The sequence below is a fragment of the Urocitellus parryii genome, chromosome 10 (assembly GCF_045843805.1).
Source record: "Urocitellus parryii isolate mUroPar1 chromosome 10, mUroPar1.hap1, whole genome shotgun sequence".
In the NCBI taxonomy this organism is placed as follows: domain Eukaryota; kingdom Metazoa; phylum Chordata; class Mammalia; order Rodentia; family Sciuridae; genus Urocitellus; species Urocitellus parryii.
In genome coordinates, this window is record NC_135540.1 from 130,684,489 (window position 1) to 130,711,223 (window position 26,735).

The 26,735-nt window shown below is 37.8% G+C and overlaps 1 protein-coding gene across 4 annotated transcripts in view; it reads right to left on the reverse strand.

Moving 5' to 3' along the window:
• The window catches only part of Slit2 (slit guidance ligand 2), a 332,041-nt gene extending 315,749 nt beyond the window's left edge, over positions 1-16,292 (reverse strand). For all 4 annotated transcript variants that reach the window (XM_026402876.2, XM_026402858.2, XM_026402870.2 and 1 more), the window contains exons 1-4: positions 16,114-16,292; positions 13,285-13,356; positions 12,096-12,167; positions 211-282 (exon numbers count right to left, since the gene is read on the reverse strand). In XM_026402876.2, the coding sequence (XP_026258661.1) occupies positions 211-282; positions 12,096-12,167; positions 13,285-13,356; positions 16,114-16,292 (395 nt within the window). The remainder of the gene's footprint in view (positions 1-210; positions 283-12,095; positions 12,168-13,284; positions 13,357-16,113) is intronic.
• Between the last annotated feature and the right edge of the window lie 10,443 nt (positions 16,293-26,735).

Here is a 26,735-nt window from a genome sequence, read left to right on the forward strand (position 1 = left end):
TAGAGTGTTTGTCTTGCATGCACAGGGTCCTGGGTTCAAACCCCAGCACCACAAAAAAGAAAAAAAAAAAAGCACAAAAAGGGCAAACTTTCAATTCATCAATATATTTAAAAGCAGATTCCAGGAAAGCACAAGGAAACAGATCCAAAACACATCTAATAAAACACAAGGTACTACCCAAAGCAACACTAACAGTGTGCATCTACTTACAGTCTGTATAGCTTCGAGGTCCCAAGAAACAGCAACTCAGGAAACAGCTGAAGGTGATTTCTGTTTAAACGCCTTTTGAGAAAACAAAAACAAAGCTTATGTTACATACAGAATACCCAACAATGAGACTGCGATTTGGTAGTGTCATGCCTCATCCTGAATTTCAAGTAAGAATGTGGTGACATTCAAGAGAATTCAAGCATTGCAAATCAAAAGTTGGTTACACCTTTGGTTACATGACTCTTTAAAGCAATTTTCCATTATGCTCACTCAGATGATGACTGCTGAGCCTAAACTCTAAACTCAAATCTCCTGCAACATCAGTCAACCAGAATATACACAATGGTGAAAGATTTCATGACTCAGGCTCAAGTCTGTGAAGCAACTTCCATATACAACAGAAATTGTGCAGGAAATGGTTGTCTTAAAATAATTCATACTCTGTCCTGAATGACCTAAGTTTTCAGTCAAGGCAATGTGGGGAGATGGAGATTTCAATTTTGTTACCTCTATTTAGCTAAAAAGTAAAAAATAAAAGTGTGATGGGCTGGGATTGTGGCTCAGTGGTAGAGTGCTTGCCTAGCATATGTGAGGCACTGGGTTTGATTCTCAGCATGGCATATAAATGAATAAAATAAAGGTCCATCGACAAATAAAAAGAATATTAAAAATATATATATAAAATAAAAGTGTGACACAATGTTAAGTATGGTTTGTCCTTTTAGGAAAGATCAGAAGAAAGCCAACAAAGTTCACACCTCAGCCCAAAGTCTCTCAACCCTTCATTGAATTTAATGCTCAGAGTTATAGTGAATGGTGATGTCATAAATTGCTTAAATATCTTTTAAATGTTTAACTGATGTTGGAGTGTTTTAGATGTTTTGGAAAGAATTTGATTCCAACTCTAACTCAATTTAAATCCTGATGTAATATGACAATTCTTTTGGACTACACACACCTATGAACAGCGTAGGTGAATTCTACCCCCATACCCAATTCTTTAAGAGTTGGTTTTAACATTAAATTCAAAATAATAGCCTATTTCTTTTTCTAAATCTAAATTTAAAAAATATAAATCTAACATAAAATACACACAATCTGCTTAATTTACAAGAGTATAAGTAGGTGCAGAAACTAACATCACACTGAAGAAACCAGAGGTATTTCTTAAGTCTTCAAAATACATATGGGGACAGAAAAAGCATATCATTCTTGATGTAGTTAAAGGATCCTCAGGTAGAAGCAGAATTACATTTAGTCTCTAGAGGGCAGAAATGAGACCAGTAATTGTGATTCCTAAGAAAGATAGTAAGGAGTCCTTTCTAAGAATTAGAGATATTAAGAAATGGAAATATCTACCCTGAGATCAACCTTGAGAAACTGTCCACTACTTATCCTAGATATACTCAAGGAGTGTATGTTTTTTTTTTTTTCTGTTGAGAACATGATAAAGGGCAATCCTATAGTAAGTGAGAAGCTGGACCAAGTGGACTTCAGAATTCCTAATTCTAAGGTGTCACAAGGCGATGAATGTGAACACAGCTTTGGTTACGTAACTCATATCACTAAGAAGTTGTTCATTGACAGAAACATTCTCAGCATTTAATAAAATGTACACTAATTTTAAAAAAGGATGCCAAGACAAATAAAGGGAAAAGAGTAAAAGCACAGATGAAAGGATGGGCTTACTTCCCACTTACACTAGATTTTAGGAATAAAGTACATAACGAGGTAAAATGGAACCCAAAAGTTTTTATTTGTCCTCTATTGGGCATGATTCTGAGAAAGAAGTACTTCCCAATCCCACCATTATCCATTTTTGATAAAATAAAGCCTGATTTTGATTTGCTAAATTCACCTCCAAAGAAAGTAAATTACAAATATTCACAACAGTGGTAATGAAAATTTTTCTAGAAAAGCAGTCATTCATGGAAGGAGGTATATTGTCCAAAGAGCCAGTTCTGATTCCTAAAACAGCAGAGATGAGATTTCTTAATCATATCCAAACCATGTAATTAACAACTGTCATCCAATTCTTCAGCCATAGCAGCCATGCTCCTTCAAACCTGAGTTCCTGCAGAGGCAGCTCTCTGTGTAGGGGGCTTCCCTTTTCATCAAAAGTTGCTTTACTTACATCCTCTGTGCAACTTTCCAATTCTACATAGATTCAACGCCTCCCTTGGTTATGTCCCCAAAACACTTGATAAGTAAAAGTCCCTCCACTATATGATATTTATTCAAGTGTGGTCTCTTCCCCTCAGCCTGTGAACTCTTCAAGGGTAAAGACCTTGTCTTTGTATTTCCTCCCGCCTTTTCTGGTACTTAACTGGGTTTTAAAGCAAAACAGAAGGCAAAGAGAGAAGTCTGTTCTCATTTAACATGTCCTTCCCTGGCACTTAGTAGGGTTTTAGATATGTTGATTGCCAACAGACTGTCCTCCTCTTTTGATATTGTTCAGCAAGAGCTTGACATGATTTTATACCTGGAGAACTTTCCTCTGGCATACTTCTTGTGATGCCTCTTCAGGTTTGATGCTACACTCTGGCTAAGGAAAGCCCCACCATCCTACCAGCTTCCACATGTCCCAGGCAACACTAATCTCCTTCCTTTTCCATCAACCTCTTTGCCCACTCTCTTGCCCCCACCTGAGACATTCTCAGCATCACTTAGAGTTGAAAGAAATTTAATGAGTTTAAACAAATCCAGAAAGGCAAGTGAATGACAGCTGTCCATAGCTTTCTTGTTAGGGGTCTGCATCAATACAACTTCATGTGTTGTGAAAAAGTAGATATTTCAGAGTAGGACCTACTCTTAATTATCAACTTCATATTCCCAGTGTTTCTTAATTGGCTCCACGAGTAGTAGGTAAGTGCATTAAGCTTACTATGTGATACTCCCTGTTCTGCCAGGTTTACATGAATTATCTCATTCACTCTTCACAATATCCCCTGTGTAGGTACAACTTTTAACTGCTGTTTTGGAGGGAGACATGGAGCTCAAAGACTGCTAGAATTTGAATTTAAGTGGCATGACTCCAGAACATACCTTCTGAGATACAGAAGAACACAGACTAACATTCCTAAACAATAATTCAAAATAATGTATTGCTGAAACTTTACTTTTCACCAATTTTTCCTTCAGAAAAACATAGTTTTGTATAACCAGTCTCTTAAATATCTACAAACTAATCACCTGAAAATAAAACCCCATGTTTTATTTTTTAAAAAAATGACTCTACATTCACCTTTTAAATGTCTATTTTAAATACCTGTGGTTGAGAGAAAAAGAAAAAAATACAGGTGAAATTTTTTTCTCTGAATTCAAGTATTTTTTCACTCTTTCAGAAAAGCATTTATGAATGATCTTTAAATATGTTTAAACCAACTATGAAACATTTCCATTTTAAGCATCAGACAACATAGTGTTAGACAAAAAGGGCTGGTATCAGTAAGTGATGCATAATATGCAAATAGAAAACAGGACACGTTTGCTGGTTTTGAAAATTTTTTGTTTTTTGTTTTTTGTTTTTTTCTTAAAAAGAGTATGTTCACTTTGGGCTCCTGGACTCCTGTTATATTCTCTCTTCCATCAGTACTAAGGTTAATTGGACACAAAAACAGTAAAAAAGAAAGAAGCTCTTCCAAAAAAAAAAATATTCAATAAAGAAAATATTTGAAAGGAGAGATTATTGTACAAAGACCAGAAATTAAATCTGTAATCTAAAGAGCAGTTTTTTAAAATCTAGAATTACAATAAAGACTCTTAAGGTGCAAAACAAGTCCTTAAAAAGAGCTGAAGAATACTCTGCATTAAAAAATGACAAAATCATAGAATTTGGTGGGAAATGGATGGCATTAGAGCAGATTATGCTAAGCGAAGCTAGCCAAGCCCTAAAAAACAAATGCCAAATGTCTTCTTTGATATAAGGAGAGTAACTAAGAACAGACTAGGGAAGAAGAGCACAAGAAGAAGACCAACATTAAACAAGGATGAGAGGTGGGAGGGAAAGGGAGAGAGAAGGGAAATTGCATGGAAATGGAAGGAGACCCTCAGGGTTATACAAAATTACATACAAGAGGAAATGAGGGGAAAGGGAAAAACAGTACAAGGGGGAGGAATGAATTATAGTAGTGGGGGTAGAGAGAGAAGAGGGGAGGGGAGGGGAGGGGAGGGGGGATAGTAGAGGATAGGAAAGGCAGCAGAATACAACAGACATGAGTATATCAATATGTAAAGCAATGAAGTGTAACTGATGTGATTCTGCAAGCTGTATACGGGGTAAAATGGGAGTTCATAACCCGCTTGAATCAAAATGTGAAATATGATATATCAAGAACTATGTAATGTTTTGAACAACCAACAATAAAAAAAAGAGCTGAAGAAAAAGTTATCTTCCTACCAATTCCACGTACAAAACAATTGTTAGTGGCTTAAAGAGCAGTGTTATAATAAGAACTACAACAAAAGTGAGCTGCTAATATTAAAATGTGATAGTTGAGGACAGGAAAACAGATGTAATGAACAGATAATACTGAGCAGGACTGTTTATGAGGCCCACATAAACTTGCTCATTGTACAGACTAGGTAAGTCAACTGTGACTGCTCAGAGCAAGGACACTTAATGACATTTAATCATGACTGAGGAGATAGCAGAGGTAAAATGACACCTGGCTCTGCATCATCATCCGTAGGTGGAATCTGCCTCCAAGATTCCAAGACTGTCTGGGAATTTTCTGGATGGCATTCCTGGATTGAGAAAGGTTCGTGATCTTTCTCCCAGACACTTTATTTTAGAGCAAAGAGGAGAAGGAGTCCCAATAAGTGCTCATTCTCTGGTACCAGCTAATTTTGAGTTTGACTTTCATTAGAGTGAATGACCTTTCTGTGTCACGCAAAATACCACTGGCCTCTGAAATGCTGATTCTTAACAACCTTTATTCGAAGGGCACCTGAACATTATTGACAAGCTTTGTTCTAAATTATCATGTGCTGGCTGCTCCCGTGACTCTTGTCCTTTCATACACAATATAGTCTCTTATTTTATTCAACTTCTACGTCAATTTAATTAATATTTGTAATCTTCCATCCAATTTAAAATGTAAAAGAAGAACAGTTTTACTAAAGCCAGTGAAAAATTCATGCTTTTTTTCTTACATGTCATTCTCAATGTAGGGTATTTTTGCAGCACACTTGGTCTGTAATAAACATCTGATAAATTTGCCTTAGAAAGTTTATCATTTCCAACCTCCTGTTTCTCATACATAAATGGCCAGGAATAGAACTAATTAGTTCCCTATTTTGACCTCTTCTTAGACAAAATTTCCAATTATCTTTTCTTAAATGTTTTTATTCTAATATTTTTAGATCAAGTATTTTATAATTTATCATGCATTACAAAAAAACATAAATTTTCAACAGCATTATCAATTTAGCTTGTATTAAATAAACAGTTCTGTATTTTAAGTAGTGATATCAATGATAATTTCATCCCTTGCATTCTGTGCTATAAAGGTCAACTCTTTTTAGTAAAAAAAAAAAAAAAAAAAAAAAAAAAGGCTGCTTCCTATTTAGTTCTTTTACTTATTCATATTTCTCTACAATTCAAAAAGTTCATGACAAACATTCTGAAACAAAACTTGAAGAATTTGGATTATCTTCATGTCTCTTCTGTTAATCACATACTACATGCTAACAGAAAATCAGAATGAAATTAACAGTATAATGCATATAGTGTTGCATAATTTTAATATACAGTGCATAAATTTGTTATGCACACACATTAATAGTTAAGATAGCATAATTTTTAAATCAACTTCTGAGAAATAAGAGGTATATTGAAATGCATAATGATAGTTCTTTAGGCACTGTGCAATGAATTTTGTGAAACTGTACATTACCTTACCTAAATCATCTACTACCAGTATAAGCTATACCATAATATATATCCTTGTATTAAAGATGAGGAAACTGAAATTTTTAAAGATGAAGCAAGGTGTTCAAGATCTCATAGGGAAACCATAATTAAGGATTTATATATATATATATATATACATCTAATGTTTCTGTTTCTAAAAGAGGGAGGGAAAGTTTGTATTTGGTTAGAAAGTATAGTCAACAATACAACTGATAAGTATTTGCCTGGTGTTTCAGGAGACACCAGGCAGCAGCTGTGAATATTGCAAGGTGCCTCTACACAGGAGTTCTAGATAATTCAAATTCTTCAAACTCTGTGTTCCAACACCAAATCCTAAAACAGCCACACAAAGCCAGTCTTTCCGAACTGTCTACCTGCATTCAGAGTAGATGGATGCTCAAATTAGGAAACCAAATATATTTTTTTTGTAAATGCAATCTTGAAACAATATTTCAATTTTGATAGTACCAGTTTATTCCTATTATTATCAAGATTTCATTCTGAAAGGATTTCCACCAATGAATATTCTTTCCAGACCAGCAGATATAACTTTCTTTGAAAAAAGATAAAAACAATACATATGAAGTCCATGCACAAAAGTCTCATTCTGTGCAAAGTTGGGAAATACAGTGTAGAAGGCATAACTCAGACAGAAAGGTATCCATCCAAAAGTAATGAAAAGCAGAATAAAATGTAAAATATTTGACATTCACTGCTTCCACAAATACCTTGTAACAGTGCAAACGAAGCTACTCATTTCAAGGGAGGTATAAAAGACACAGCATCCAGCAAACACTGTCACAAAGGATGAGCCCAAAACAGATGTGGGAAAAATAAACAGCCTTGCTGCTTCAGAATTTTTAAGGGCAAACAGGCCTTCTCACCACAGTTTGACTTCAGAGACCATAAAAACAGGTTGCACAAGAAAACCTCTCAGATGGATTGAATATTCTGCTAAACTTGCAACAGCTCATTTGCATTAAAGCTTTCTATGGCCAGAGTCAGGAAACACAATTTAAAATAGTCCATGTGTATTTATTTTAGAGTATTTTTACCTTATGCAACGTGCACACTCAACCTCTGTTAGTTTGATATATTTCTTTAAAGAGAATTTCTAAGAAAGCAACCACAGTGCCTTTCAACCTAGGTGCAAAGATACCAGAGAACAACTCTTGAAATGAGCTCACATTCCTGTCCAAGGAGAGAGCATGGTTTGTTTGTCTTTACAATAAGAAAAGATATATATTATGTGTTGCCTACAAACTTGTAGGATGAGTCAGAAGAGGGGTTCTTGACATCCTTGATGAACAGGATAAACTGTGCTTTCCTTCAGACCTGTTCCACCACATATTCTCCACTTGAATTCATGTGTAGCAACCCACAACAAAGACTGTAGAGTGCCAGGGCTCTCAACCTCACACTGTCACTTGCTTATGAATGGTGTGTTCATGAAAAGAGGACTAATTCAGCATCACCCTGGGAAAAGAAAAGAAATGTGCCCCTTGGATATTCTTTGATAAAAATACAGTATTTATTCAAAGATAGGCTCTTTGGGAAGAGACTAAGATTTCTCTAAATTAAAATGAATATATTTGCTTTGCATCAACTTGTTGGAAATTTTGTTATTTTTGTTTTGTGTTTACTCTGCAGGAACTTTAAAATACTTAACAGGCTTATTTTTCAGGATTCATCATATGGCTACATTTTCAATATTTTAAGGACAAATTTATCCAGAAAAAAAAAATGAATAGCCAGAGAAAATTTTAAGGAAAGAAAATGTCATTTTAAATAGAAAGAGACTAAAACTGGAAAGATTTAAAGAAATATTTGTCTGAAAAGCACATTGTTAGTGGGAGAAGACGGCACAGACTGTGTACTTGCCTTTATCACTTCAACAATTTCCTTATTGAAGATTATAAGGTGATTGTAATGTCCAAGAAAAGCCTAATATCCAAGATTTTCCATGGTATGCTCTTGGTCTCTTAATATAAGCTAGAAAAACATATCTAAGTTTCATTTTTGCAGTACTGAAGTAACTACCAAAATGTCTTTGAAATGACAGCCTTAAACTTTCTTATACTCTTGCATTTGGGTTATGAAAGAATTTTCAAAAGAGGAAGACGGTTTTCAATAGTGGAACCCTGAAGTATTCTAGCTTGTCAAAAAAAAAAAAAAAAAAGGCCGTAAAATATAACTCAATGACTACAAAGCATTATCACAATCGTACATGAATTGTAAATTTATGAAGGCCACAGAATTTTATACCAGCCCACAGAACTTCTGGGTCCTAATGTTACTTAAAAAAAAAAAAATACCATCTAGAGAATTATGTACCAGCTGAGAAATATCTTGTATTAGTAATTTTGTCTGGAGAATTTATTGTGGATATATAAAGGTATCTTCTAGGAAGTACATGAAAGAAGCATACTTCCTAAGTGTTCTGAATTGTTACTGTAGTTAACTGGTATTTTTTTTTCCCTCTTAATTGATTTGTACTGAATTAGCTAGTCGTTTAACCACATTCGATTTCTATAGAACTTTCTGATTAAACTATAGGAGACCAGCTAATACAATATAAAAAGGTTTAAAGTACTCAAGGTTTCATTTTTTTTCCCAGAAAAACTGGGACTGCTGGCAATACAAAGCCTCTTAGAAAATCTGCCACTACACGTGGTAGGTCTGGGAGTGTGGTGGCAGAGTGACAAAACAGGAAGTCATGTGTGCTCATGGTGTGTAGGTGCAATTAACTTAGTCCCTTTACAGTGATTCATAACCACATTCTGATGATGACCACATCATCTGATGTCCTTTCTAAACAACACAAAGAAGGGAGTGAAAAGGAAACAAGAGAAGGTGGGGAAAAATAAACCAAAGGAAAGGGGGAAGGGAGAAAACAATGAGGGGAAGAAAGACATGAAGGAGGGAGAGACAGGAAGAAAGGGATGAGGAAGGAGACAAGAGGAAGGAAGGATTTCAACATCCATGTACTTCTTGACATTTGGCCTTGAGATTTTAGAATTGCATCCATTCTTTGAAGTAGAAAAATATCTTTCTTTTATAGCTATACTGCTTTGACTTACAAATAATGGCTTTCTTATTCCATGCTAACATTAAATTCAACTTAACAATAGGATCCTGCTTCTTACAGATTAAAAAGTTGGATTTATAAAAAGGCATAGTTCTTCTGCTTTCAGATCTTTTTTCCCCTCTAGATCAAGGGTAAAGGACATCAAAATAAAATAAGAGATAAATATAACTTTGAAATTTTCACAAAAATCATTTACAATTATTTTATCACTTTAAAATGAAAATAATTTAGAACCATACATTACACACAAGTAAAATAAACATTTTTATTTATTTTTTTGATCTTCATACAAGGAAAGAAAATTAAATCGCTGTTCACTGTATGGATGGTATTTACAACATATGCCTGCACTTATACATCTTTTCATAATTGAGAGTTCCAGGATAAAATCTCACATCTAAATTATTAAAAATCATTTAAGTTTACACAATTCATAGCTAAAGTTAATTCATTGATTACTTCCTATCTTTCACATAGTCCCTTGCTGTTCTTTGAAAAAGCAAGCAATTTTGTGATGTTAAATGACCCCGATTAAAATAAGGGTATATACCAGAGGCCATAATAATCTGAGAATGATACTCACAAGATAGGTTTTTTGTTGTTGTTTTATGTTTTTATTTTTAAAACAATATGCTGAACAAAATTTATTTTTTTTGTTTCACAATAACTTGAATGCATTCCTTAGTAAAACTGCTTGCCATTTAATGTATTTAAAAAATAAATATTTGAAAAGTGTATCCACAATGTTCCTAAGAAATGGTTTTGAATTCCAGAGTCCCAAGGAGATGAATTGGCTGTCAGATAACAATGTGCTTCCATCAGATGGACTTGGCAGTTGTAAACAAAAGGAATTTTTCTCAGCTTTTCCTCACAAATATGAAATATTTGCTCTCAGCCAACAGCTGGGGTGATTTAAAGAAGTCCTGCATATATATTAGTTTTCATTCAAAATTACAAATTCTCCTCCCACTCTGAAACATCTGACTTAGTCTTAGTAGAACAGAAAATTGTTCTGAGATGAAGTGACATTCGCAGAGGAAGGCAAAGTCAAAAAATAGTACCACTTACAACTCTAATCAAATTTCAGATCATATAGTGTCTGGTTAATAATTTTTAGGAAACGTTAATTTAGTCAAGATGAAAGTTCAAATGACATTTGGAAGTGGCTTGAAAAATAACCAGAAAGTATGTTTTCTTCTAGTCTTTCTTAAAATATTTACAATATAACCAAAGTAGAGGCTGCAGGAAAAACCATTAAGACTCCTTCTATGATTCAAAAATTGTTTAAAAACCAAGATATAGATACTTCTTTGTGACTGGTAGAAGTTATTCTTGGCAAAACTGTATATATATATATATATATATATATATAATATATGTATTATATATATATAAAATTATGAAATTTTCTGTTCATTTAAATGATTATATCAATATTTTAAAAATAGATGGATTAAAGATATATTTGTGAGTTAGTCACAAAGCCTATGAATGCTTCTGAAGAACATCAAATAATAAATAATTTCAGAATAATTTTATGTATTTAGATATAGGTTATGAATTTATGAACTTTACTATGAATTCAACCAAATATTTATCTTGTTTTTACTTTCCCCCCAAACTAGCTCAAAGTAGTGTTTTAAATTTATTTTGAACTCTACAATTATATTCCCCATATTTCAATATTTATCATGGCCAAGTTTTATAATAAATATAGTACACATTTCTGTGTTTTACTTGAAGTCATAAAAATGAAATCTATGCATTTATAAATATCTCAGAAGATGACGAGTCATTTTTCAACTTATGGACAATTACACAGAATTAACTTCTGCCTTTGGGCCTAGTGAATATGACTGTGTGTTCTGCTTAAAGTGAATATATTTTGTTATTTGAAATAAGAGTGATATTTGTATATAAAGTGACTATTAAATCAGATATGAAAACTGTTAAATAATTGTTACTACTTTTAGTAAATCTGTTACTAGTCCTAAGAATACAAACCTACTAAAGTGGAATAATCAAGATCTATGAGACATGAAATCACATTTCAAACTACAAAGTCTGTAATTTTTTTTTCTATTTCAGATAGAGGTTTTGTATTATGTAAATATATACCTAAAAATATATATATACCTAAAAATATATACCTAAAAATATATACCTAAATATATACCTAAAAATATATACCTAAAAAAAATTCTCAAGTAATAAATATAAATCCATTAAGAATTTGTGTCTAAAAAATAGATTTTAATTTGAAGGTTACATTTAATTTTGGAAAAACAAAGGTCAATGTTACATGACTACACATCGATAACATCTTACTTTGGTAATCTTTCTTATTTCCCAAAAGGAATATTTGAAAAGCTACTATAGCATAACAAAATAAATCTGTGAATAACAATTATTAATAATGTTCACTCTAATGATAAAAAGTTAAATCATCATCAGAAAAAATATAATATCACTAAAGACACACCAAGTAACATCATAGAAATTAAAATTACTATTAGAAAAACATCCCTTCCATATGTACTATTAATAGGAACAAAAGGTCCACCTCTCTTCCTGCATAGGCAAGCAAACAACTCAGATGAACAAATAAGAAAAACATGTATGTACATCTTCCAGTACCAAAGCAATGGTTACCAAGTATATAAACATCTCAGAAAAGTAAATTTGTGCTTTATTACAAATTAATATCCTATATCCAGAAACTCTACTTGTTGTAAATTTGTCTGAAAACCACTTACTCATCTCCCCCTTTTTTTTGCAAGCTTTTTAAAGCAAAAACATGAAATCGAAGACATAAGCCTTGAAATTCAAGTGTTTGTAAAAACACAGTCATGTTGTCATGAGTTTGGAATTGAAAATACTTACAGTCTCTCTAGTTCTTTAAGATCCTGGAATGCTCCCCTTTCAATGGTGGTAATCTTGTTTTCCATAAGCTGACTGAAATGAAAAAAGAAATGTAACATGCTTCTTAATGTTACCATCTAAGTCAATTTCAATTCAGCAACTGAAAATTTATAACCTCTTTCTCTCTTTAAAGTTAGATTTTGCTCTGCTTTGAGAACTAGGAGCAAATTTAATGGTGATATATGTGAAAGAACTCATGGAGAAGAAAAAGCATCCACATCACAAAACTTTTACAGAAACATTAAAGCAGTTTCTCACTAAATTTACTATTCAAACTCTAAACCTTAAATATAACAGAAGAGCAGTGAAATTGCAGCTTTGATAGCTGTTTTTGGTACACTGATTTTCAACTGTGTTCTTAACTACAGTAATTCATCATACACATATTCAATTATGACTTATGGATACCCATCAGCAACCAAAATATTTCATAAGGACCAAAATATGTTTTAAAACTTGAACACTGAGTATATAGAGATCAAAGGTATATGACCTTTAAGACATAAATATATACACTCTTGTGGGAGAAAACAAGTTTATGTAGCATTGACTTTGAATAATGGTTTATTCACAGCTAAATTAACCCACTAAGTAAAGAAGTAATCACAGTGCAACTATTTTATGTAAGCTACAAAGATATTAAAGGTAAGGAAATTAAAGGTAAAATATAACTAATGATGCTTTTTAATAGATAAACATTTTTCTACCTAAGCTCTGTTAAAAAGCTGGATGGCTTGATTTTAATGTTAGAAATTACTTTTTCTTAGAAAAAAAGTCTAAATATTTTTAGCTCAATACTATTAAACCACAGATCTACCTGAGTTTTTCAAGTTAATCTCAAACACTAAAATATCAGATGTCACACATTATTTATTCACACTATGAAAGCGACTGTTCTACAAGTTTATATGCATAAGGCACTTAGGGTCATTTCTATAACATTGTTTCTATGGCATGTGTCCAAACTTAAAATAAAAGCCCAAATTTTTACTAAAAGTTGTGCTTTTAGTAAAATAAATAAAGAAACCAAGGCCTTTACATTTTTAAAATTTCTGTCATTGGAAAGGTTTGAAAAACTGATACTATAAACAATTCTCAAAGTACAATCTTGAATACAATATAATTCCCCATATTACAGAAGAACACTTACAGAACTCTTAAGTGTCTAAGGCCCACAAAATCTGTCTTCGTAATCCGTGTGATGTTATTTCCATTCAAATCCCTAAGAGACAACCAGAAAATGAAAGCTCCATTTTATTTCTATTAACTTAGTTAAGCAAAGTTAAATTTAAAGTAGGTTTGAACTTTTAAGCCTAAAAATTAAATTAATTAGTGTATGGTTTAGAAAACAAATGGGAGAGAGAAGGGGCAACCACAACCTTTGAAATAATATTGCATAAATGCTCAAGTTTACAAAGTTCATCCTGGCTGGCCCATGATGACAAGAAAATGAAGTAATTGTATTATCATTAAAATTGTTCTTTTGGTGTGTGTGTGTGTGTGTGTGTGTGTGTGTGTGTATGTGTGGTGCGCTTTTGATTTTTGCTTTTATAAGGATGTGTGTATCGAATTCACAGGTATTCTGTTATTTTCCTATTACTGGAGTTCCCCTCAGAAAGTTAAAGGAATCATTTTCTCATACTATTCAAGAACAAAGTTTTAAAAGCTAGAAAGAACACTATCCTTAGGGGAGCATGGTGGCTAAACTTCCTAAGGTAAAGAAGAAAGTTAGAGGGCCATCAAAAGAAATGCACTTCAAAGACCTGCATTTACTTTCCAACAATTCTATGTTTGTATGAAAACTAAACTCTTCATTTGCAGCTCAGGGAACCCCGCTGTGATTGTAAAGCGAAAACTACTAGCGGGGGCAATAATGGAAGTGGTATTCGGGCCCTAACATTTTTGTTCAGATTTCAGCACCACTTTTCCTTCAAGAGTCACAACCTTTTTTTTTTTTTTTTCCTGGCATCTCAGGTCAAGATCTAAACTTGCCCTGCCTCCAATCATTTCAAGTAAAACCAGCTTTTGCTGAGGTTCGAATGTTCTCCTGCAGGGTCCTAAATTCTCTCTTACTTTCGTCCTAAAAACTTCATGTTTGAAATATGTATTTTAAGTTTTTACTTTGTCAATGATAGAATTTTATAAGACAACACTGACTACTATTTTCTGAACCTCTTTAAAAATCCCCTTACAGGGATTTTTTATTTTCCCAAGAATCCAAAACCCAATTGTCATTTTCCCCCCAGAGTGCATTCCCTTTTGGTTGAGTAAGACACGTTAGTGCTTACACTATAAACTAATTGGAACAGCATGAAATGACAAGTACAAAAACAGAATTCTGCATTACTTTCCTTCCTTTTTTGCCTATTTCTACATGTTGAGCAAAGTCTCATTAAGTTGTTCCGAAAATCGTCAGGGTCCTTTATCGGCTATTCGATATAACACGGAATCCCTACCTCCCACCCGAGGCAAATGTTGGGGATCACATCTTGATGAGGCAACCCTGGTAAGGCCCAACTTGCGCAGCACTAAGGGTTTGGAGTAGATGAAGAAAAAGAGTAGAGGGCGACCCAGTGAGGCTGGGGGACAGATGAGCCTTTCCAAAAGAAGAAAGGGCTCAACTTGGCCTTTAAAGCAGAGGCCAGAGAGATGGATTAGATAAGAAGGGCAACTCAAGGCGCTGCAGACTGCCTGGTGCAGAAGTGCGAATCTGAGGGCGTCCTCTCCGCAGTTCATGGCCCTCACACCCAGAGGGAAAGAGGCCGCGGGAGGGGAGTCCCAGCGCATTGGTCCCCATCGCCCTCACCCGCCCGGCCCACGCGCCACCGTGAGAGCACTAGCGCGCCTAGGGCGCTCGGGCGACTGGGGCGGCGGCTCGGCATTCACAAAGAGAATGGCCTCCATGCTCCGCTTCCCTGAACTCGGGAAGCGCCCCACCAGGAGCGCGTGGGTAGTCAACGCCAGGACTGCGTTTACTTCTTCATTAGAGACCAGCAGAGGCAGGGAGGGCGGGGATGTCTGTGGGCACCGGAGCGCGAAGAGGGGCAGAAAGAGGAGCTGCTGCCACGTGAAGGGACACAGAAATTGCCAGAAAGGTGGACTGGGGGGACAGGGGCTCAGCAGGAAGAGCCGGAGGGGGCAGCCGAGGGCCGCCGGGTCGCCTCAGCAGTCTGATCTATCTGCGCTGGTTCAGGTTTGGAGAACCAGTACACTAACTTCACTTAAACCTCGGGACGCGGGTCTCCGCCGCAGTCGCCAGCTTGGAAGAGTCCCTTGGGGCCCGCTACCTCCGCCTCCTCCGGGCAGAAGTAGAGGGCAGGGACGAGGGAGGGAGTAGCAGAGGGCTGCGCACCGCCACTAAGCCAGCTGTGGCCCTACTGGGGCACCCTTCCTGCCTGATAGTAATATCCCAGGACACCCCATGACCCCTTCTCCCCTCCCTTCTTTCCCGGGAGGGGAACACAAAGACAGGGAGCCTAAGTTTCTCTCTTTGAGCCCCCTGCCATCTCCTCCACGCCAACGGGGGGGGGGGGGGGACAAGGGCGGGGACTCATCCTAAAACCGACCTAAGAATGTGTGCAACAGCAAGGTGACTCTTTATAAGGAATCTGAAAACAAAGTCGTGTCTCCTAGCCTGGGACATCTTCTCATACTTATTCCCTAGCTCCCATCTCCACAGCCCCGAACAACTCGTCCACAAGAGGCTGCTAGTGGCAGTGGCGGGACAGGAGCAGGGAAAAGGGACCAAACGCAGCTGCCAGCGGATCCGCCCCTCCCTGGGCAGTGACCCTTTCCTGGGCAGTGCCTTCCAGTACTTGGCCATCCAGGAGGGCCCAAACCAGGATGAGCGATCTGGAGAGCCAGTGAGGCTTCACCAGGCACAAGTCCCAGGTCCCTGTATTGCTGGGTCACTTCAGGTTCCGAGCAAAGCAAGCGCTACCGCATGGGGAGAAGGGGAAGGCGAAGAACCCATACTCACAGTCTCTCTGTGTTGCGGGGTATATTCCTGGGCACACTGCGCAGTGCCAGCCCGTGACAGTCCACAGTGCTGCCCGAGCAGGAGCACTGCGCTGGGCACGCCTGCGGCGCCACCTTGTTCAGGACCGCCAACACTAACCCCAGCGACAGGGACAGCGTCTGCCAGCCAATGCCGCGCATCTTCCCCCGCCGCCTCCTGGCTTGCCGGCGTTGGGGATTTCTCTTTAGCTCGCTGCTCCGACGGAACGGTGCAGTGTCTGAGGCCCAGTGCTTGGCGCGGGATTAGCAACCCAGAGTGCCCGGGGAAATGTGCACAAAATAATATGGAACAGTAATAATTAATATTCAAGGCAGGAGAGCCGGAACAGGCTCACGCCTTCCCCTTCCCTCTACACCCTCTTGTAGCAGGGCAGGAACTCCGTGGGCAACTTTCGAACCTGAAGATCAATGGCCTGGCCAAGGCTGCAAAGAGACCCCAAGAGCAGTGGGGGAGGAAATCACACGTTTTCTGTCGCTGAAGAAACCAGTTGGCGGTAAAAGAGCTGAGACTTCCTAGGACTGTGAAGATGCAAAGGACGGCTGCCAGGGGGTAGAGTGAGATGATACTCAGATCCCACACACTGCTCTACAATTTCGATTCCAGTGGGGCTGGGAGAAGTGCCAGGAGGAAGAGGGGCGCTCAGTAGTAATGGTGGTCTTGGTCAAAGTGGACCCCTTGAAGCTAGAAGGCGCAGAAGCCCTTCGGGCCCGGAGCGGAGCGCGCCGAACAACTGGGCATGGCGCGCGGGGGCGCACCGGGCGTTTGTGCAGCCCAGGGGACTGGGGGCGGCGCTGCAGGGCGCAGGGCTCGGTTCACTCACGCGGCCTCTCCCCAGCCTGCTGCTCAGCGGTAGCCCCTACGGGTCCTCGAAATCTCCCGACAGCCACGGATGGTTTGCAAACACACATGTACTTCGCTGAAGGATGTCTCGGCAATCCCGCCTCCCGCCCGGCGTCCTTGGCGACGCTCTGCACCAGGGCCTGCCCTGAGGTCACACAGAAAGACAAAAGGGCAGTAGGACCGCTGCAGCTGGACAGGAATATCCACTAGTCAAAATCTCAGCAAAGGAAATCCAAGAAGCCAAGTTTAGCACTAGAGCTCCAGAGAAGGCGAAACAGGCACTGACTAGCGCAGGACTTGCAAGAAGGCAGGCCGGAAGGAGGGGAAAGGCAAAGGCCAAGGTGTTCACGACCCGGGCCCTGCTAGTTTGTCTGGAGGACAGCTAGGTGGCCAGCGGGAGGGTGGGATCCGCTACTCCAGGTAGAGCCCAGGCGATAGCTGAATGGCAATGTGTGTGCGCGCGTGTGTCAGCCCCTCTCGTCTCCCGGATACGCTGCGGCTCCGTGGCAGACACCTGATGGCAAAGGTGGAAGAAACAACAGCCAGCTCCAAGCGGGCGCAGCTTCTCTCTCGCCCCTTGGCAGCCTCCCACAAGTGGGTTCTCCTTCTCAAAGTGCAGGAACTTTTCCCAGGTTTGGGATACCGTCTCCCACCTCCACAGTAGCAGTCCTCTCGCCGACGTTTGAGACACCACCCGGCTCCAGATGCTGCACCTGACTCGGCGGCTACAGTCCAGGGCAGTCCTTCCTTCCTGCCTCCTGCCCTCTCCCGGCTGCTTTCTCTGCCTCCCGCTCCCTGGAGGGAGGTGAGAAAGAGGAAAGGCGGCGACAGAGAGCGGGGTCTGCCGCTCTGGAGCCCCTGGCAAGTGTCTAAACAATAGGACAGACGCAGCAGCCTAAGTCTCGCTGAGCTGCTGAAAGGTGGGTTGTTGTTGTTACGAGTAGTTCGCTCCTGCTGCCAGGCGCTGAGCGCAGCCGAACAAAAACCCAGCCCGCGCCTCAGGAGCCGGCTGCTGGTCCCCGGACGCTCCCCTTTCTGCTCAGCACTCCCGCCGTGCCTGGAAAGCTCCGCAGCTCTGGCCTGCGCCTGGGAGCCTCGGCGCTCCCATCACTCGCTGCCGCCGCCTCCTCCTTTTTTTAACCACCTTCTGCCGCAGCCACAGCCACCACCAACCTCCGCCGTCCAGGCGCTTCCCAAATAAATAACCTCAAGTCCGAAGTTAAGCTGGCGCGGGCCTTATATAGCCGCCGGAGCCCCCACCCCTTGGGCCCCGCCCCGCGAGGTCCGGCCCCGCCCACTGGCTGCGCGCGGGGAGCCCGCACCTCGCTGGGGAGAGGTGAGGCCCCGGCTGCCAGCGCCAGGCGGAGGCGGCGGCTGGCAGGCGCGTTCCCGTGCGTCCTGGCTCGCGCCCTAGCTCTCACGCTCGGGCAAAGTTTGCGGTGGGAAGGAGGCTTCCGGGCCCCAGCCTCAACTCTTTGGCCCCAGAGATGACCTGGGCTTGGAGATAGTGGTTCTCAGCAGGAGAATGGGGAGAGGGCGGCTTTGAACGCGGCTCATAAATAAACAGCGTTGCCAGTGCCTCTGCTGCAGCTTTTGCCACGCGATCCTAAGGGGGCTGCTCAGTGCTTGCAACACAGCAAAGGAAAGACAGAGATTGAGATTTAAAATAAAAAAAAAAAAATTAAATCCTACCGAAATAGATCTGCCTGCGCTCACAGACACACACATGTGTATTTTTGGGAGCTTAAAAGTTCAGTTTTTGCAAGTTGGAAAACGATGTTTTGCAACCCTCTTCTTTACATTCCCATTTCCAAGCTACCCCTTCCATTTAACCCTTTCTTTATAGTCACACACAACAACAGGAGGTTCAATTGACATCTTGAATACATAAAACGCTCCCCAAACTCCTAGGGCTTGAATGTGCCTGTATGATTTTACTCTCTTAGGAGGCAAAGGAGGGTAAAAAATAAATCCTTAGCAATATAGATTGTACCAGAAGGTTTCTTTTATTTCAGGGGAGTTCTAGATATTTTTTTCCAAACTGTTTGAAAGAGAATTTCCTTGTTTCTTCTTTAGTGTGATGTGTGTCTGGCAACAGATAACTCTCTCCAGCTTCCCCAGGGGGAAAAAAAAAAAAAAACACAATGTCACCATAGGTTTCAAATGACCTCTAAATGAGTCAGCTCCTTCACTTGAATTTAAAATGTATCATCTCATTCTTTCTCTTACTCTCATTCCACCTTTGAAATGCTTTCACAGAAATCTGTGCATGCCTCCAGATAAATGGCAACTTTACAGTATAGTGATTATTTGTATAATCATCTGTTATTCCCTTGAAAGCTGAAAGACCTGCTGACTCACTTGGGATTTTTAGCATATAGCAATATGTCCAGCACATAGTAGGTATCCTGATAATTAACTAGTTTTTTAACTCAAGAACATATTCAATCTGAAATCTCTCTAATATCCTCTTTAATTTTTTTCTATTTAAATATTACAAAATATCATAAAGTTACCTCTACCTATGTCATTTGCTGGCCCTGGAAAACTCAGTCTCTTTGAACATGGTTCCAAAGACAGGGTACCCATTCAAAAACTGAATTGGAACTCATGATTACTCGTTTGAATGCCATTGATTTATATTGCTGCATTCTGTTAAAGACTTCAAAACATTTAACATTTATTAACTTACTTGTCCTTCTAGATTTTAGCCTAAAGGTCTGTTATGTAACTTCCTTGTGAGAGAGGAGAAGCCACAGTCACATTTCTTGCAAGGAAAAGGAGATTCAGAACAAGTACCTGTCGTTGAGTATCTTCCCCCCAGTGAATGTTCTATAGTCTGTACCAGTAAATTATGTGGTTAAGATGCATTTACTAATACACTAATTCATTTAATTTCTCAGCTTTAATATCTCATTGGCAAGGAGATGTATTTGTGTTCAATTTTATCAGCCACATAGAATCATGTTCTGCAGCATTTTAATCGCAAAAACAGATCCTGCATTCTGAATATTCATAAATGTTATTGATATTATTGCATGAGTGAGACACTTAGATATGAGCTCAAGTTTGATTCTCTCTCTGGATCACTTTACACTCTGTATATTAAAAAAAAAAAAGGAGATGAAAGTAACATTCACAGTAATATGCCCATAGAAACATATGTACTAGTTGATGCAAATTTATATAAGAAGATATGTCCAATGAATTTAATCAAAAAGAGAATGTAACAAATTCCTGAGAGGTATGGTGCATTAAAGTTTTTGTGTCATCAGCTTTTCAGTTAATAAAAGGAACTTACAAGTGAGTGACCAGGTGTCTCATTTTTAAAAGTGTTACTATATTATTCCTTCAGTATTACTGCAGGATGTTTGTTGGAGGCCTTGTATGCTTCGATAATTTTAACTTCTAGGTCTTAATTCTTTCTCCATTATTATGCTCCCAAATGAGTTCTGAGTTTCCCTTTGACTATTACAGCCATCTCTGAAGAAAGCCTTATGTGGTGCCTCTTGTCACCACATGAGGTCTCTATAAATCCTGACCTGGATTAAACAGAAGTGGAATCCACTACAGTCAACATTCAAGTCTCCTATTAGCTGGAGGGGGAAAAAATCCAGTAGCCAGAATAATTTTAGAAACTATTTAGACACTTAAAATTCACAGTGAAAAAAAAAATTGCACCCCCCTTTTTGGCAGAAGAAAAAGATAGTAAAGTTGGGAAATATGGGAAAAGAGAGTAAGGGAAAAAATTGGTGAAAAAGAGGTAAATATGAGTGAAAATTATAGCTGTCCCTTTGTTTAAGCAAAGGTAGAAAATACTAAGAGTATTGATCAATTTCATGAAATTCACACAATAATTCTTAACTGTCTTTGTGCTACCATTTTCCATCGTTGCAAAATGTACTTAATTATCTAATTTTTCTCAACATATTTCATTGGTAATGTAGACATTATCACAGAGATTAAGATTAAACTAAAAAATTTCGGGGCCTACTAAGTACCAAACCATTTGATAGAGTTAGAGCCACAATACATTCTGGATGGTTGCTGTTTTACTCCCATCCAGGAAAGGATCTGGGTCTGCACCCAAGGCACAGCTGATTAAATAGCAGAGCTGTAAACAGAACCTACTTTCTTTGGCCCCAAAACTCAATTAGTTCTCCTTCATTGAAATGTGTCTGTAAATTCTCTGAAATTCTTGGGGGTCAAGGAATCCTATAGAAAATGTACATGACTCTGTGACATCTGTTTAAGGGAGCAGTGCAGAGCTTAATCTCACAGCACCAGCTCTCCAAGGGTACCGAAACCCAACCTGGTTCTGCAGAGAACTTCAGCTGGGAGAGTATTGTCTAGGTCAGTGGTTCTCAAAGTTTGGTCCCTTGACCAGCAGCCTTAGCCAGGGGCTATAACTGGAAATGCAAATTCTTAGTCTCTTCCTCAGACTCACAGAATCAGAAATACTGGCAGTGGACGACAGAAGTCTGTGTTCTAACAACCCCTCCAAGTTGTTTTAATGGTGCATGGAGTTTGAGAACACCTGCTCAAGAGCAACTCTGTGGTTGTAAATGGGCCACTTGAAGCATGGGCAATGAAGAAGCAATGAATGAGCATCAAGAGTGGGTTTCCACTTCTCATTTCACAGCTTGATAAGTGCACATTCCTGATAACCTCTAGGGGGCACCAAAATGTTTTCATGTACAACCCCACAGAGGTAACAAGACCTTAGTCATTTTCAAGGAAATAGCCTTCAAAAGTAGAGATTTCTAGCAACTTGCCCTAGTTAGTATGCCTCAACCAAAGATTTATTATACTTATAGACTTTTTCCCCAGTTTAATACTATTTAGAATGGAAATGATTCCTGCTTTTCATAAGTATTATGAAGATTAAGATAATATCCACTGATCTACCAGAGTTGGGTGCTTATTAAGTAACAGGTTTTACAGCCAGGCACAGTGGCACATTCCTGTAATCCCAGTGACTTGGGAGGCTGGGGCAGGAGAATAGAAAGTTTTAGGCCAGATTCAGCAACTTAATAAGGCCCTAAAGATCTCAGTGAGACCTCGTTTTAAAATAAAGACAGGGATGTAGCTCAATGGTGAAGTGTCCCCTGAGTTCAATCCCCAGTACCAATAAATAAATAAATAAATAAATAAATAAAAAGTGATAATTTTATTTTGTGATTCCTATTACTATTGTATTGATAAGTGAAATTTTTCCTAAATATTTTCTTACAAGAATAGATTATAGGGCTGGGGATGTGGCTCAAGCGGTAGCGCGCTCGCCTGGCATGCGTGCGGCCCGGGTTCGATCCTCAGCACCACATACCAACAAAGATGTTGTGTCTGCCGAGAACTAGAAAATAAATATTAAAAAAAAAAAAATTCTCTCTCTCTCTCTCTCCCCTCTCTCACTCTCTCTTTAAAAAAAAAAAAAAAGAATAGATTATATATTTCCATTAAATATCAGTGTGATCTTTTTTTTAAGAGAGAGTGTGAGAGAGAGAGAGAGAATTTTAATATTTATTTTTTAGTATTTGGCGGACACAACATCTTTGTTTGTATGTGGTGCTAAGGATCGAACCCGGGCAGCACGCATGCCAGGCAAGCGCGATACCTCTTGAGCCACATCCCCAGCCCCTCACTGTGATCTTATATTAACTATTTTTTGTAAAGAATTCAGGGAAGTTGGGCTGACAGCTATACTTTTAGGAATAGAAGAACAACTCAATATGATCAAGCCCTGCACAGGCGCAGAGTTCCAGGAACAAAAGGGTGGAGATGGATGTACCTAGTTTTATGATATTTGTGTTTCACAATATAAACCACTCTTTTGAAGGAGTGAAATTGGTTCCCCACTCTCATAATACAATAGTTTGTCGGTTGTGCAGTTAAAATAAAATGAAAGTTCTGAATGTTGATCTCTGGTAAGTGAGGATGCTTGAGTAGCTATGGATGTACCACCTAGATTTTAGTTTTTGTATGTGTTTAACTTTAGTTTTTTTATGTGTTTAACGTTAGCATTAAACACCTTGTGTATATGTTATTTAACACTGAAACAATCCCTTCTAAGAGACTATTTTTATCCCCCACTTATAGTGGAGAAAACTGAGACTCACATGAGTTCACTCAGTTGGTCATGTTTATACAGCTAGAAAGCAGCAAAGAAGGAACCAGAATTCCAATCGGCCTCCAAACCCCATTTAACAAACAATGTAATACACTGCCTCTCAAATTCTGACTCAAGTGTACTGTGCAATGACTTATTCTATATGTAAAGAAAAAAAATGTATGGGGAAGAGATGATGAAGTAGCTTAAAGTGACATTTGAATATTAAATATGTAAGTTACTTGAAGAAAAAGAGAGAACATGACGATAATAGAAAAAAATTATAGAGGAAAATATAAAGCAAAAGACTGTTAACATTCAATGATGCAGGTTGAAAAAACACATTAACATTTAAAAGCCCAAGGGAAAACACACATCAAAAGTTTTAATAGTTACATTAGCTTAAAGTGAATTTTCAAGACTTTCACCCTCAAGAAAAAGAAAATACAGTTGTAAATAGTTTAAAATTGTATGATCTTTTGACTCTACTAAGCCTGGTGATGTGTCTCCTAAATTTTCACAGAAGGAAAACACTCTGTGTTAGAAAGTAAAGGACAGGAATCCCTCACATTTCCTGTAGGTTCCTCTTGCTAAATTGAAAAAGGTTGACCTTCCTCTTACAGGGTCATAATATCAGGCTAAAATCACAAAGAAATTCACTCTAGTCTAACATAAACTCAAAATCAATATTTTCATATCCCAAAACTAAATATTAAGTGTTTTAGGTTAAAAATCAGTGCTGATTAACAGAGGCAATTTATAACCATATTGGAAAAATGTCGTTCAAAGTGAACGCCTGCATAATGGTCAAAAAGCAATTTTTTCATACAAAAGTCACATTTGTGTCTTAGTACAAGAGCTAGCAACCTTTTTCTGTCAAGAGCCAGATAGTATTTTAGGCTTTATAAGCAAAATTAAAGATATTCTGTAGATAGTTAATATTTAATAGAAAAAAATGCATTTTACAAATACTTAGCATAATAACATTCTAATTTCTTGTAATGCATGTCTGCTAATGAGAATTTTGGGATTTTTTTGGGGGAAGACAATTTTTCATTAACTGAGGTTCAAAGTGAGAGTTTTATATCATCAAATGAATAACAAAGTTTTATACATTAAAAGCCCTTCTGATTCACTGGTCATACAAAACATGCAACACGTCTGGTTTGGCTTGCTGTCTATAGTTTGCGGATCCCTACTTTAGTCTAAAGAGGTGATTATCAAAGTTTGAGGTCATAGTTTCCTAACAGGCTATGAAAATAATCAAAGGGATGTTGTAAGTATGAATTCTGAGCTCCAAGGTGGCTACTCTGTGACAAGCAGTAAATGTCTTCCTCTGTATTCTCTACCAGGTCTCCCTATTTCTTGAGCTCTGAAATGCGATTCTGCAAAAACTTTTTTTTAAATAAATTAAACTCATTTCATTGTAATACAAAATACATTAGTGTAAGATATGCTGCATATCTATTTCATATACATATAAGGTATACTTATCTGTTGAACCAGATGGTCCTCATGTATAAAATGAAGATAACAATAAGTAACATTTATTCAGTATTTATTATATGAAGGCATTATCTGGAGTGTTTTTCTTTGTTTCCTCATTTACTCTTCCTTAAAACCTGTATTACCTTAGAGATGAGAAAGCCTAGAGACAGAAAGTTTGAGGTTAAGTAACTTGATCAAAGTCATGCAGCAAGGAAAGGTTGGAGGTAAGATCTTAACCCAGGAAATGATGGTCCAAGGCACTGGGAAGGTAAGTCATGAATCTTAGAAAATTTATGATAATGAAATGAAAACTACATCTGTGGAAGAAGTATGTAAACTGTAAAATAAAGTATCTATGTTCCTATTTGCACTTAGGGTTATTATTTCTAATTGAAGATAGTGAATGAAAAACAACAACCTCCCCCCCCAAAAAAAAAACCCCACACCAATAGCCATTCATTTCATATAGAGAATCATTACAGTGAATGTAATATGACTTGAGCCAAAACTTTTTATTTCTTTTGTTCTATATTAATAGGATTATTTCCATCACTCTTTCATGGCTTAGAATACATTCTCCTTAATTATGTAAAACCAGAGGAATTTTTTTCTCACTAAAATATGGAAATTCTGCAAAATACAAGAGATACGAATAAAATCTATTCTATGTAAATTTAGGAAAATCATTGTAAGGAAGAATCTATAAACATAAACTAAGAAGTGTAACTTTCCAATAAACAAATAAATGCCTGAAGACATAGAAGTATTACTTTAGATCTTGCTAACTAGTTGCCTCTTGTTGTGTAAGAAGAATCAATTCAGAGAGCTGTTTTCTTTATTATGATTGTAAAATAACACAAGTGCAAAATATTACCAAGCATAATGTCTCCAGTAGTTTCATAAAAAATTATGAAGCATGAATTTAATGGCATTCAAAGTTTATCAGAATAAAGTAACTTAAAAACACATGCATTCTTTCCAAAATTCTTTTGATTTTGTGATTTAAGTAGCTACATAGCTGCTATAGCTAGTATAGCTGTAAATCTGTACAAGATCACAGTCATAACTATGTGTGTGTATAAGTATTCATACATGTATATGCATGTGATACGAGTACATATTTCTATTCCTTGGTATTTATTAATTTTAATTTTTCTTCTCCAAGATATGTAGAAAATAAGATTGTATACTGTCCTAACTCAAAGTAGTTGCAAAGGTTAAGTTAGTACATAAAAACGCTTGGAAACTTCCCATTCTCAAACAAGATGGAATCACATTTCCATGCTCCACCTTTCAGTGTACAAATAAATGCTCTGAAAACAATTTAAAAGACAATGCTAAAAAGACTCTGAGAAATGAGAAGAAGGTGGACTAAGGGGTTCAAAACCCAAGGAATGACAAAATAGTGAGTTCCCTGGGGTTTCTTTCCATTTCATACAGTTCTGTGATGGAGCAAGCCCAAGAGAGGCCTGGTGGCGAGCCCAACACCTGCTCTATACTAGGACACATGGGGAGAGATCTGCCTGCAGTAGTAATTTTGAAGTTCCTGTACTTTCACATATATTTTATCATATCATTATAACATTAGTAAGAGCATGAGATCGTTGTTACTATTCCTATTTGTCAGTACAGATAACTTAAGATTTTTACAAGTTAGGGATATGCATTAGGTTGCAAAACCAGCTATAAGCAAAAGCCAAGATGGTTACCTGGTCCTTTTAATTTCTAGAATAATTTGAGCTACCTCCAAATAGACTTTGAATATACAACAATAATGCCAATCTATGATGGAATTTCATTATACATGTATTAGAAGAACTTAAATGAAAAAATAATGACAATACAAATTTGCAAGCTTGCAGAAATTGAATACGTGCATGGCTCATGAGAATGAAAAAGAGCATAATCTCTCTGAAACACAGTTTTCATTTTCTTAAAACAAAAATAACCCTAACTATATACCAGTCATACAATCCAGTAGTCAAATCCTTGAACATATATCCTAGAAAAATGAAACTAATGTTCACACAAAAGTCTGTATATAAATTTGTCCCAGTGACAAAATTTTAGAGGTAGAGAACACATTGGTGGTTGTCAAATGTGGAATGGTTAAGCACAAAGGGGCTTTCCAATAAATGATTATAAAGGG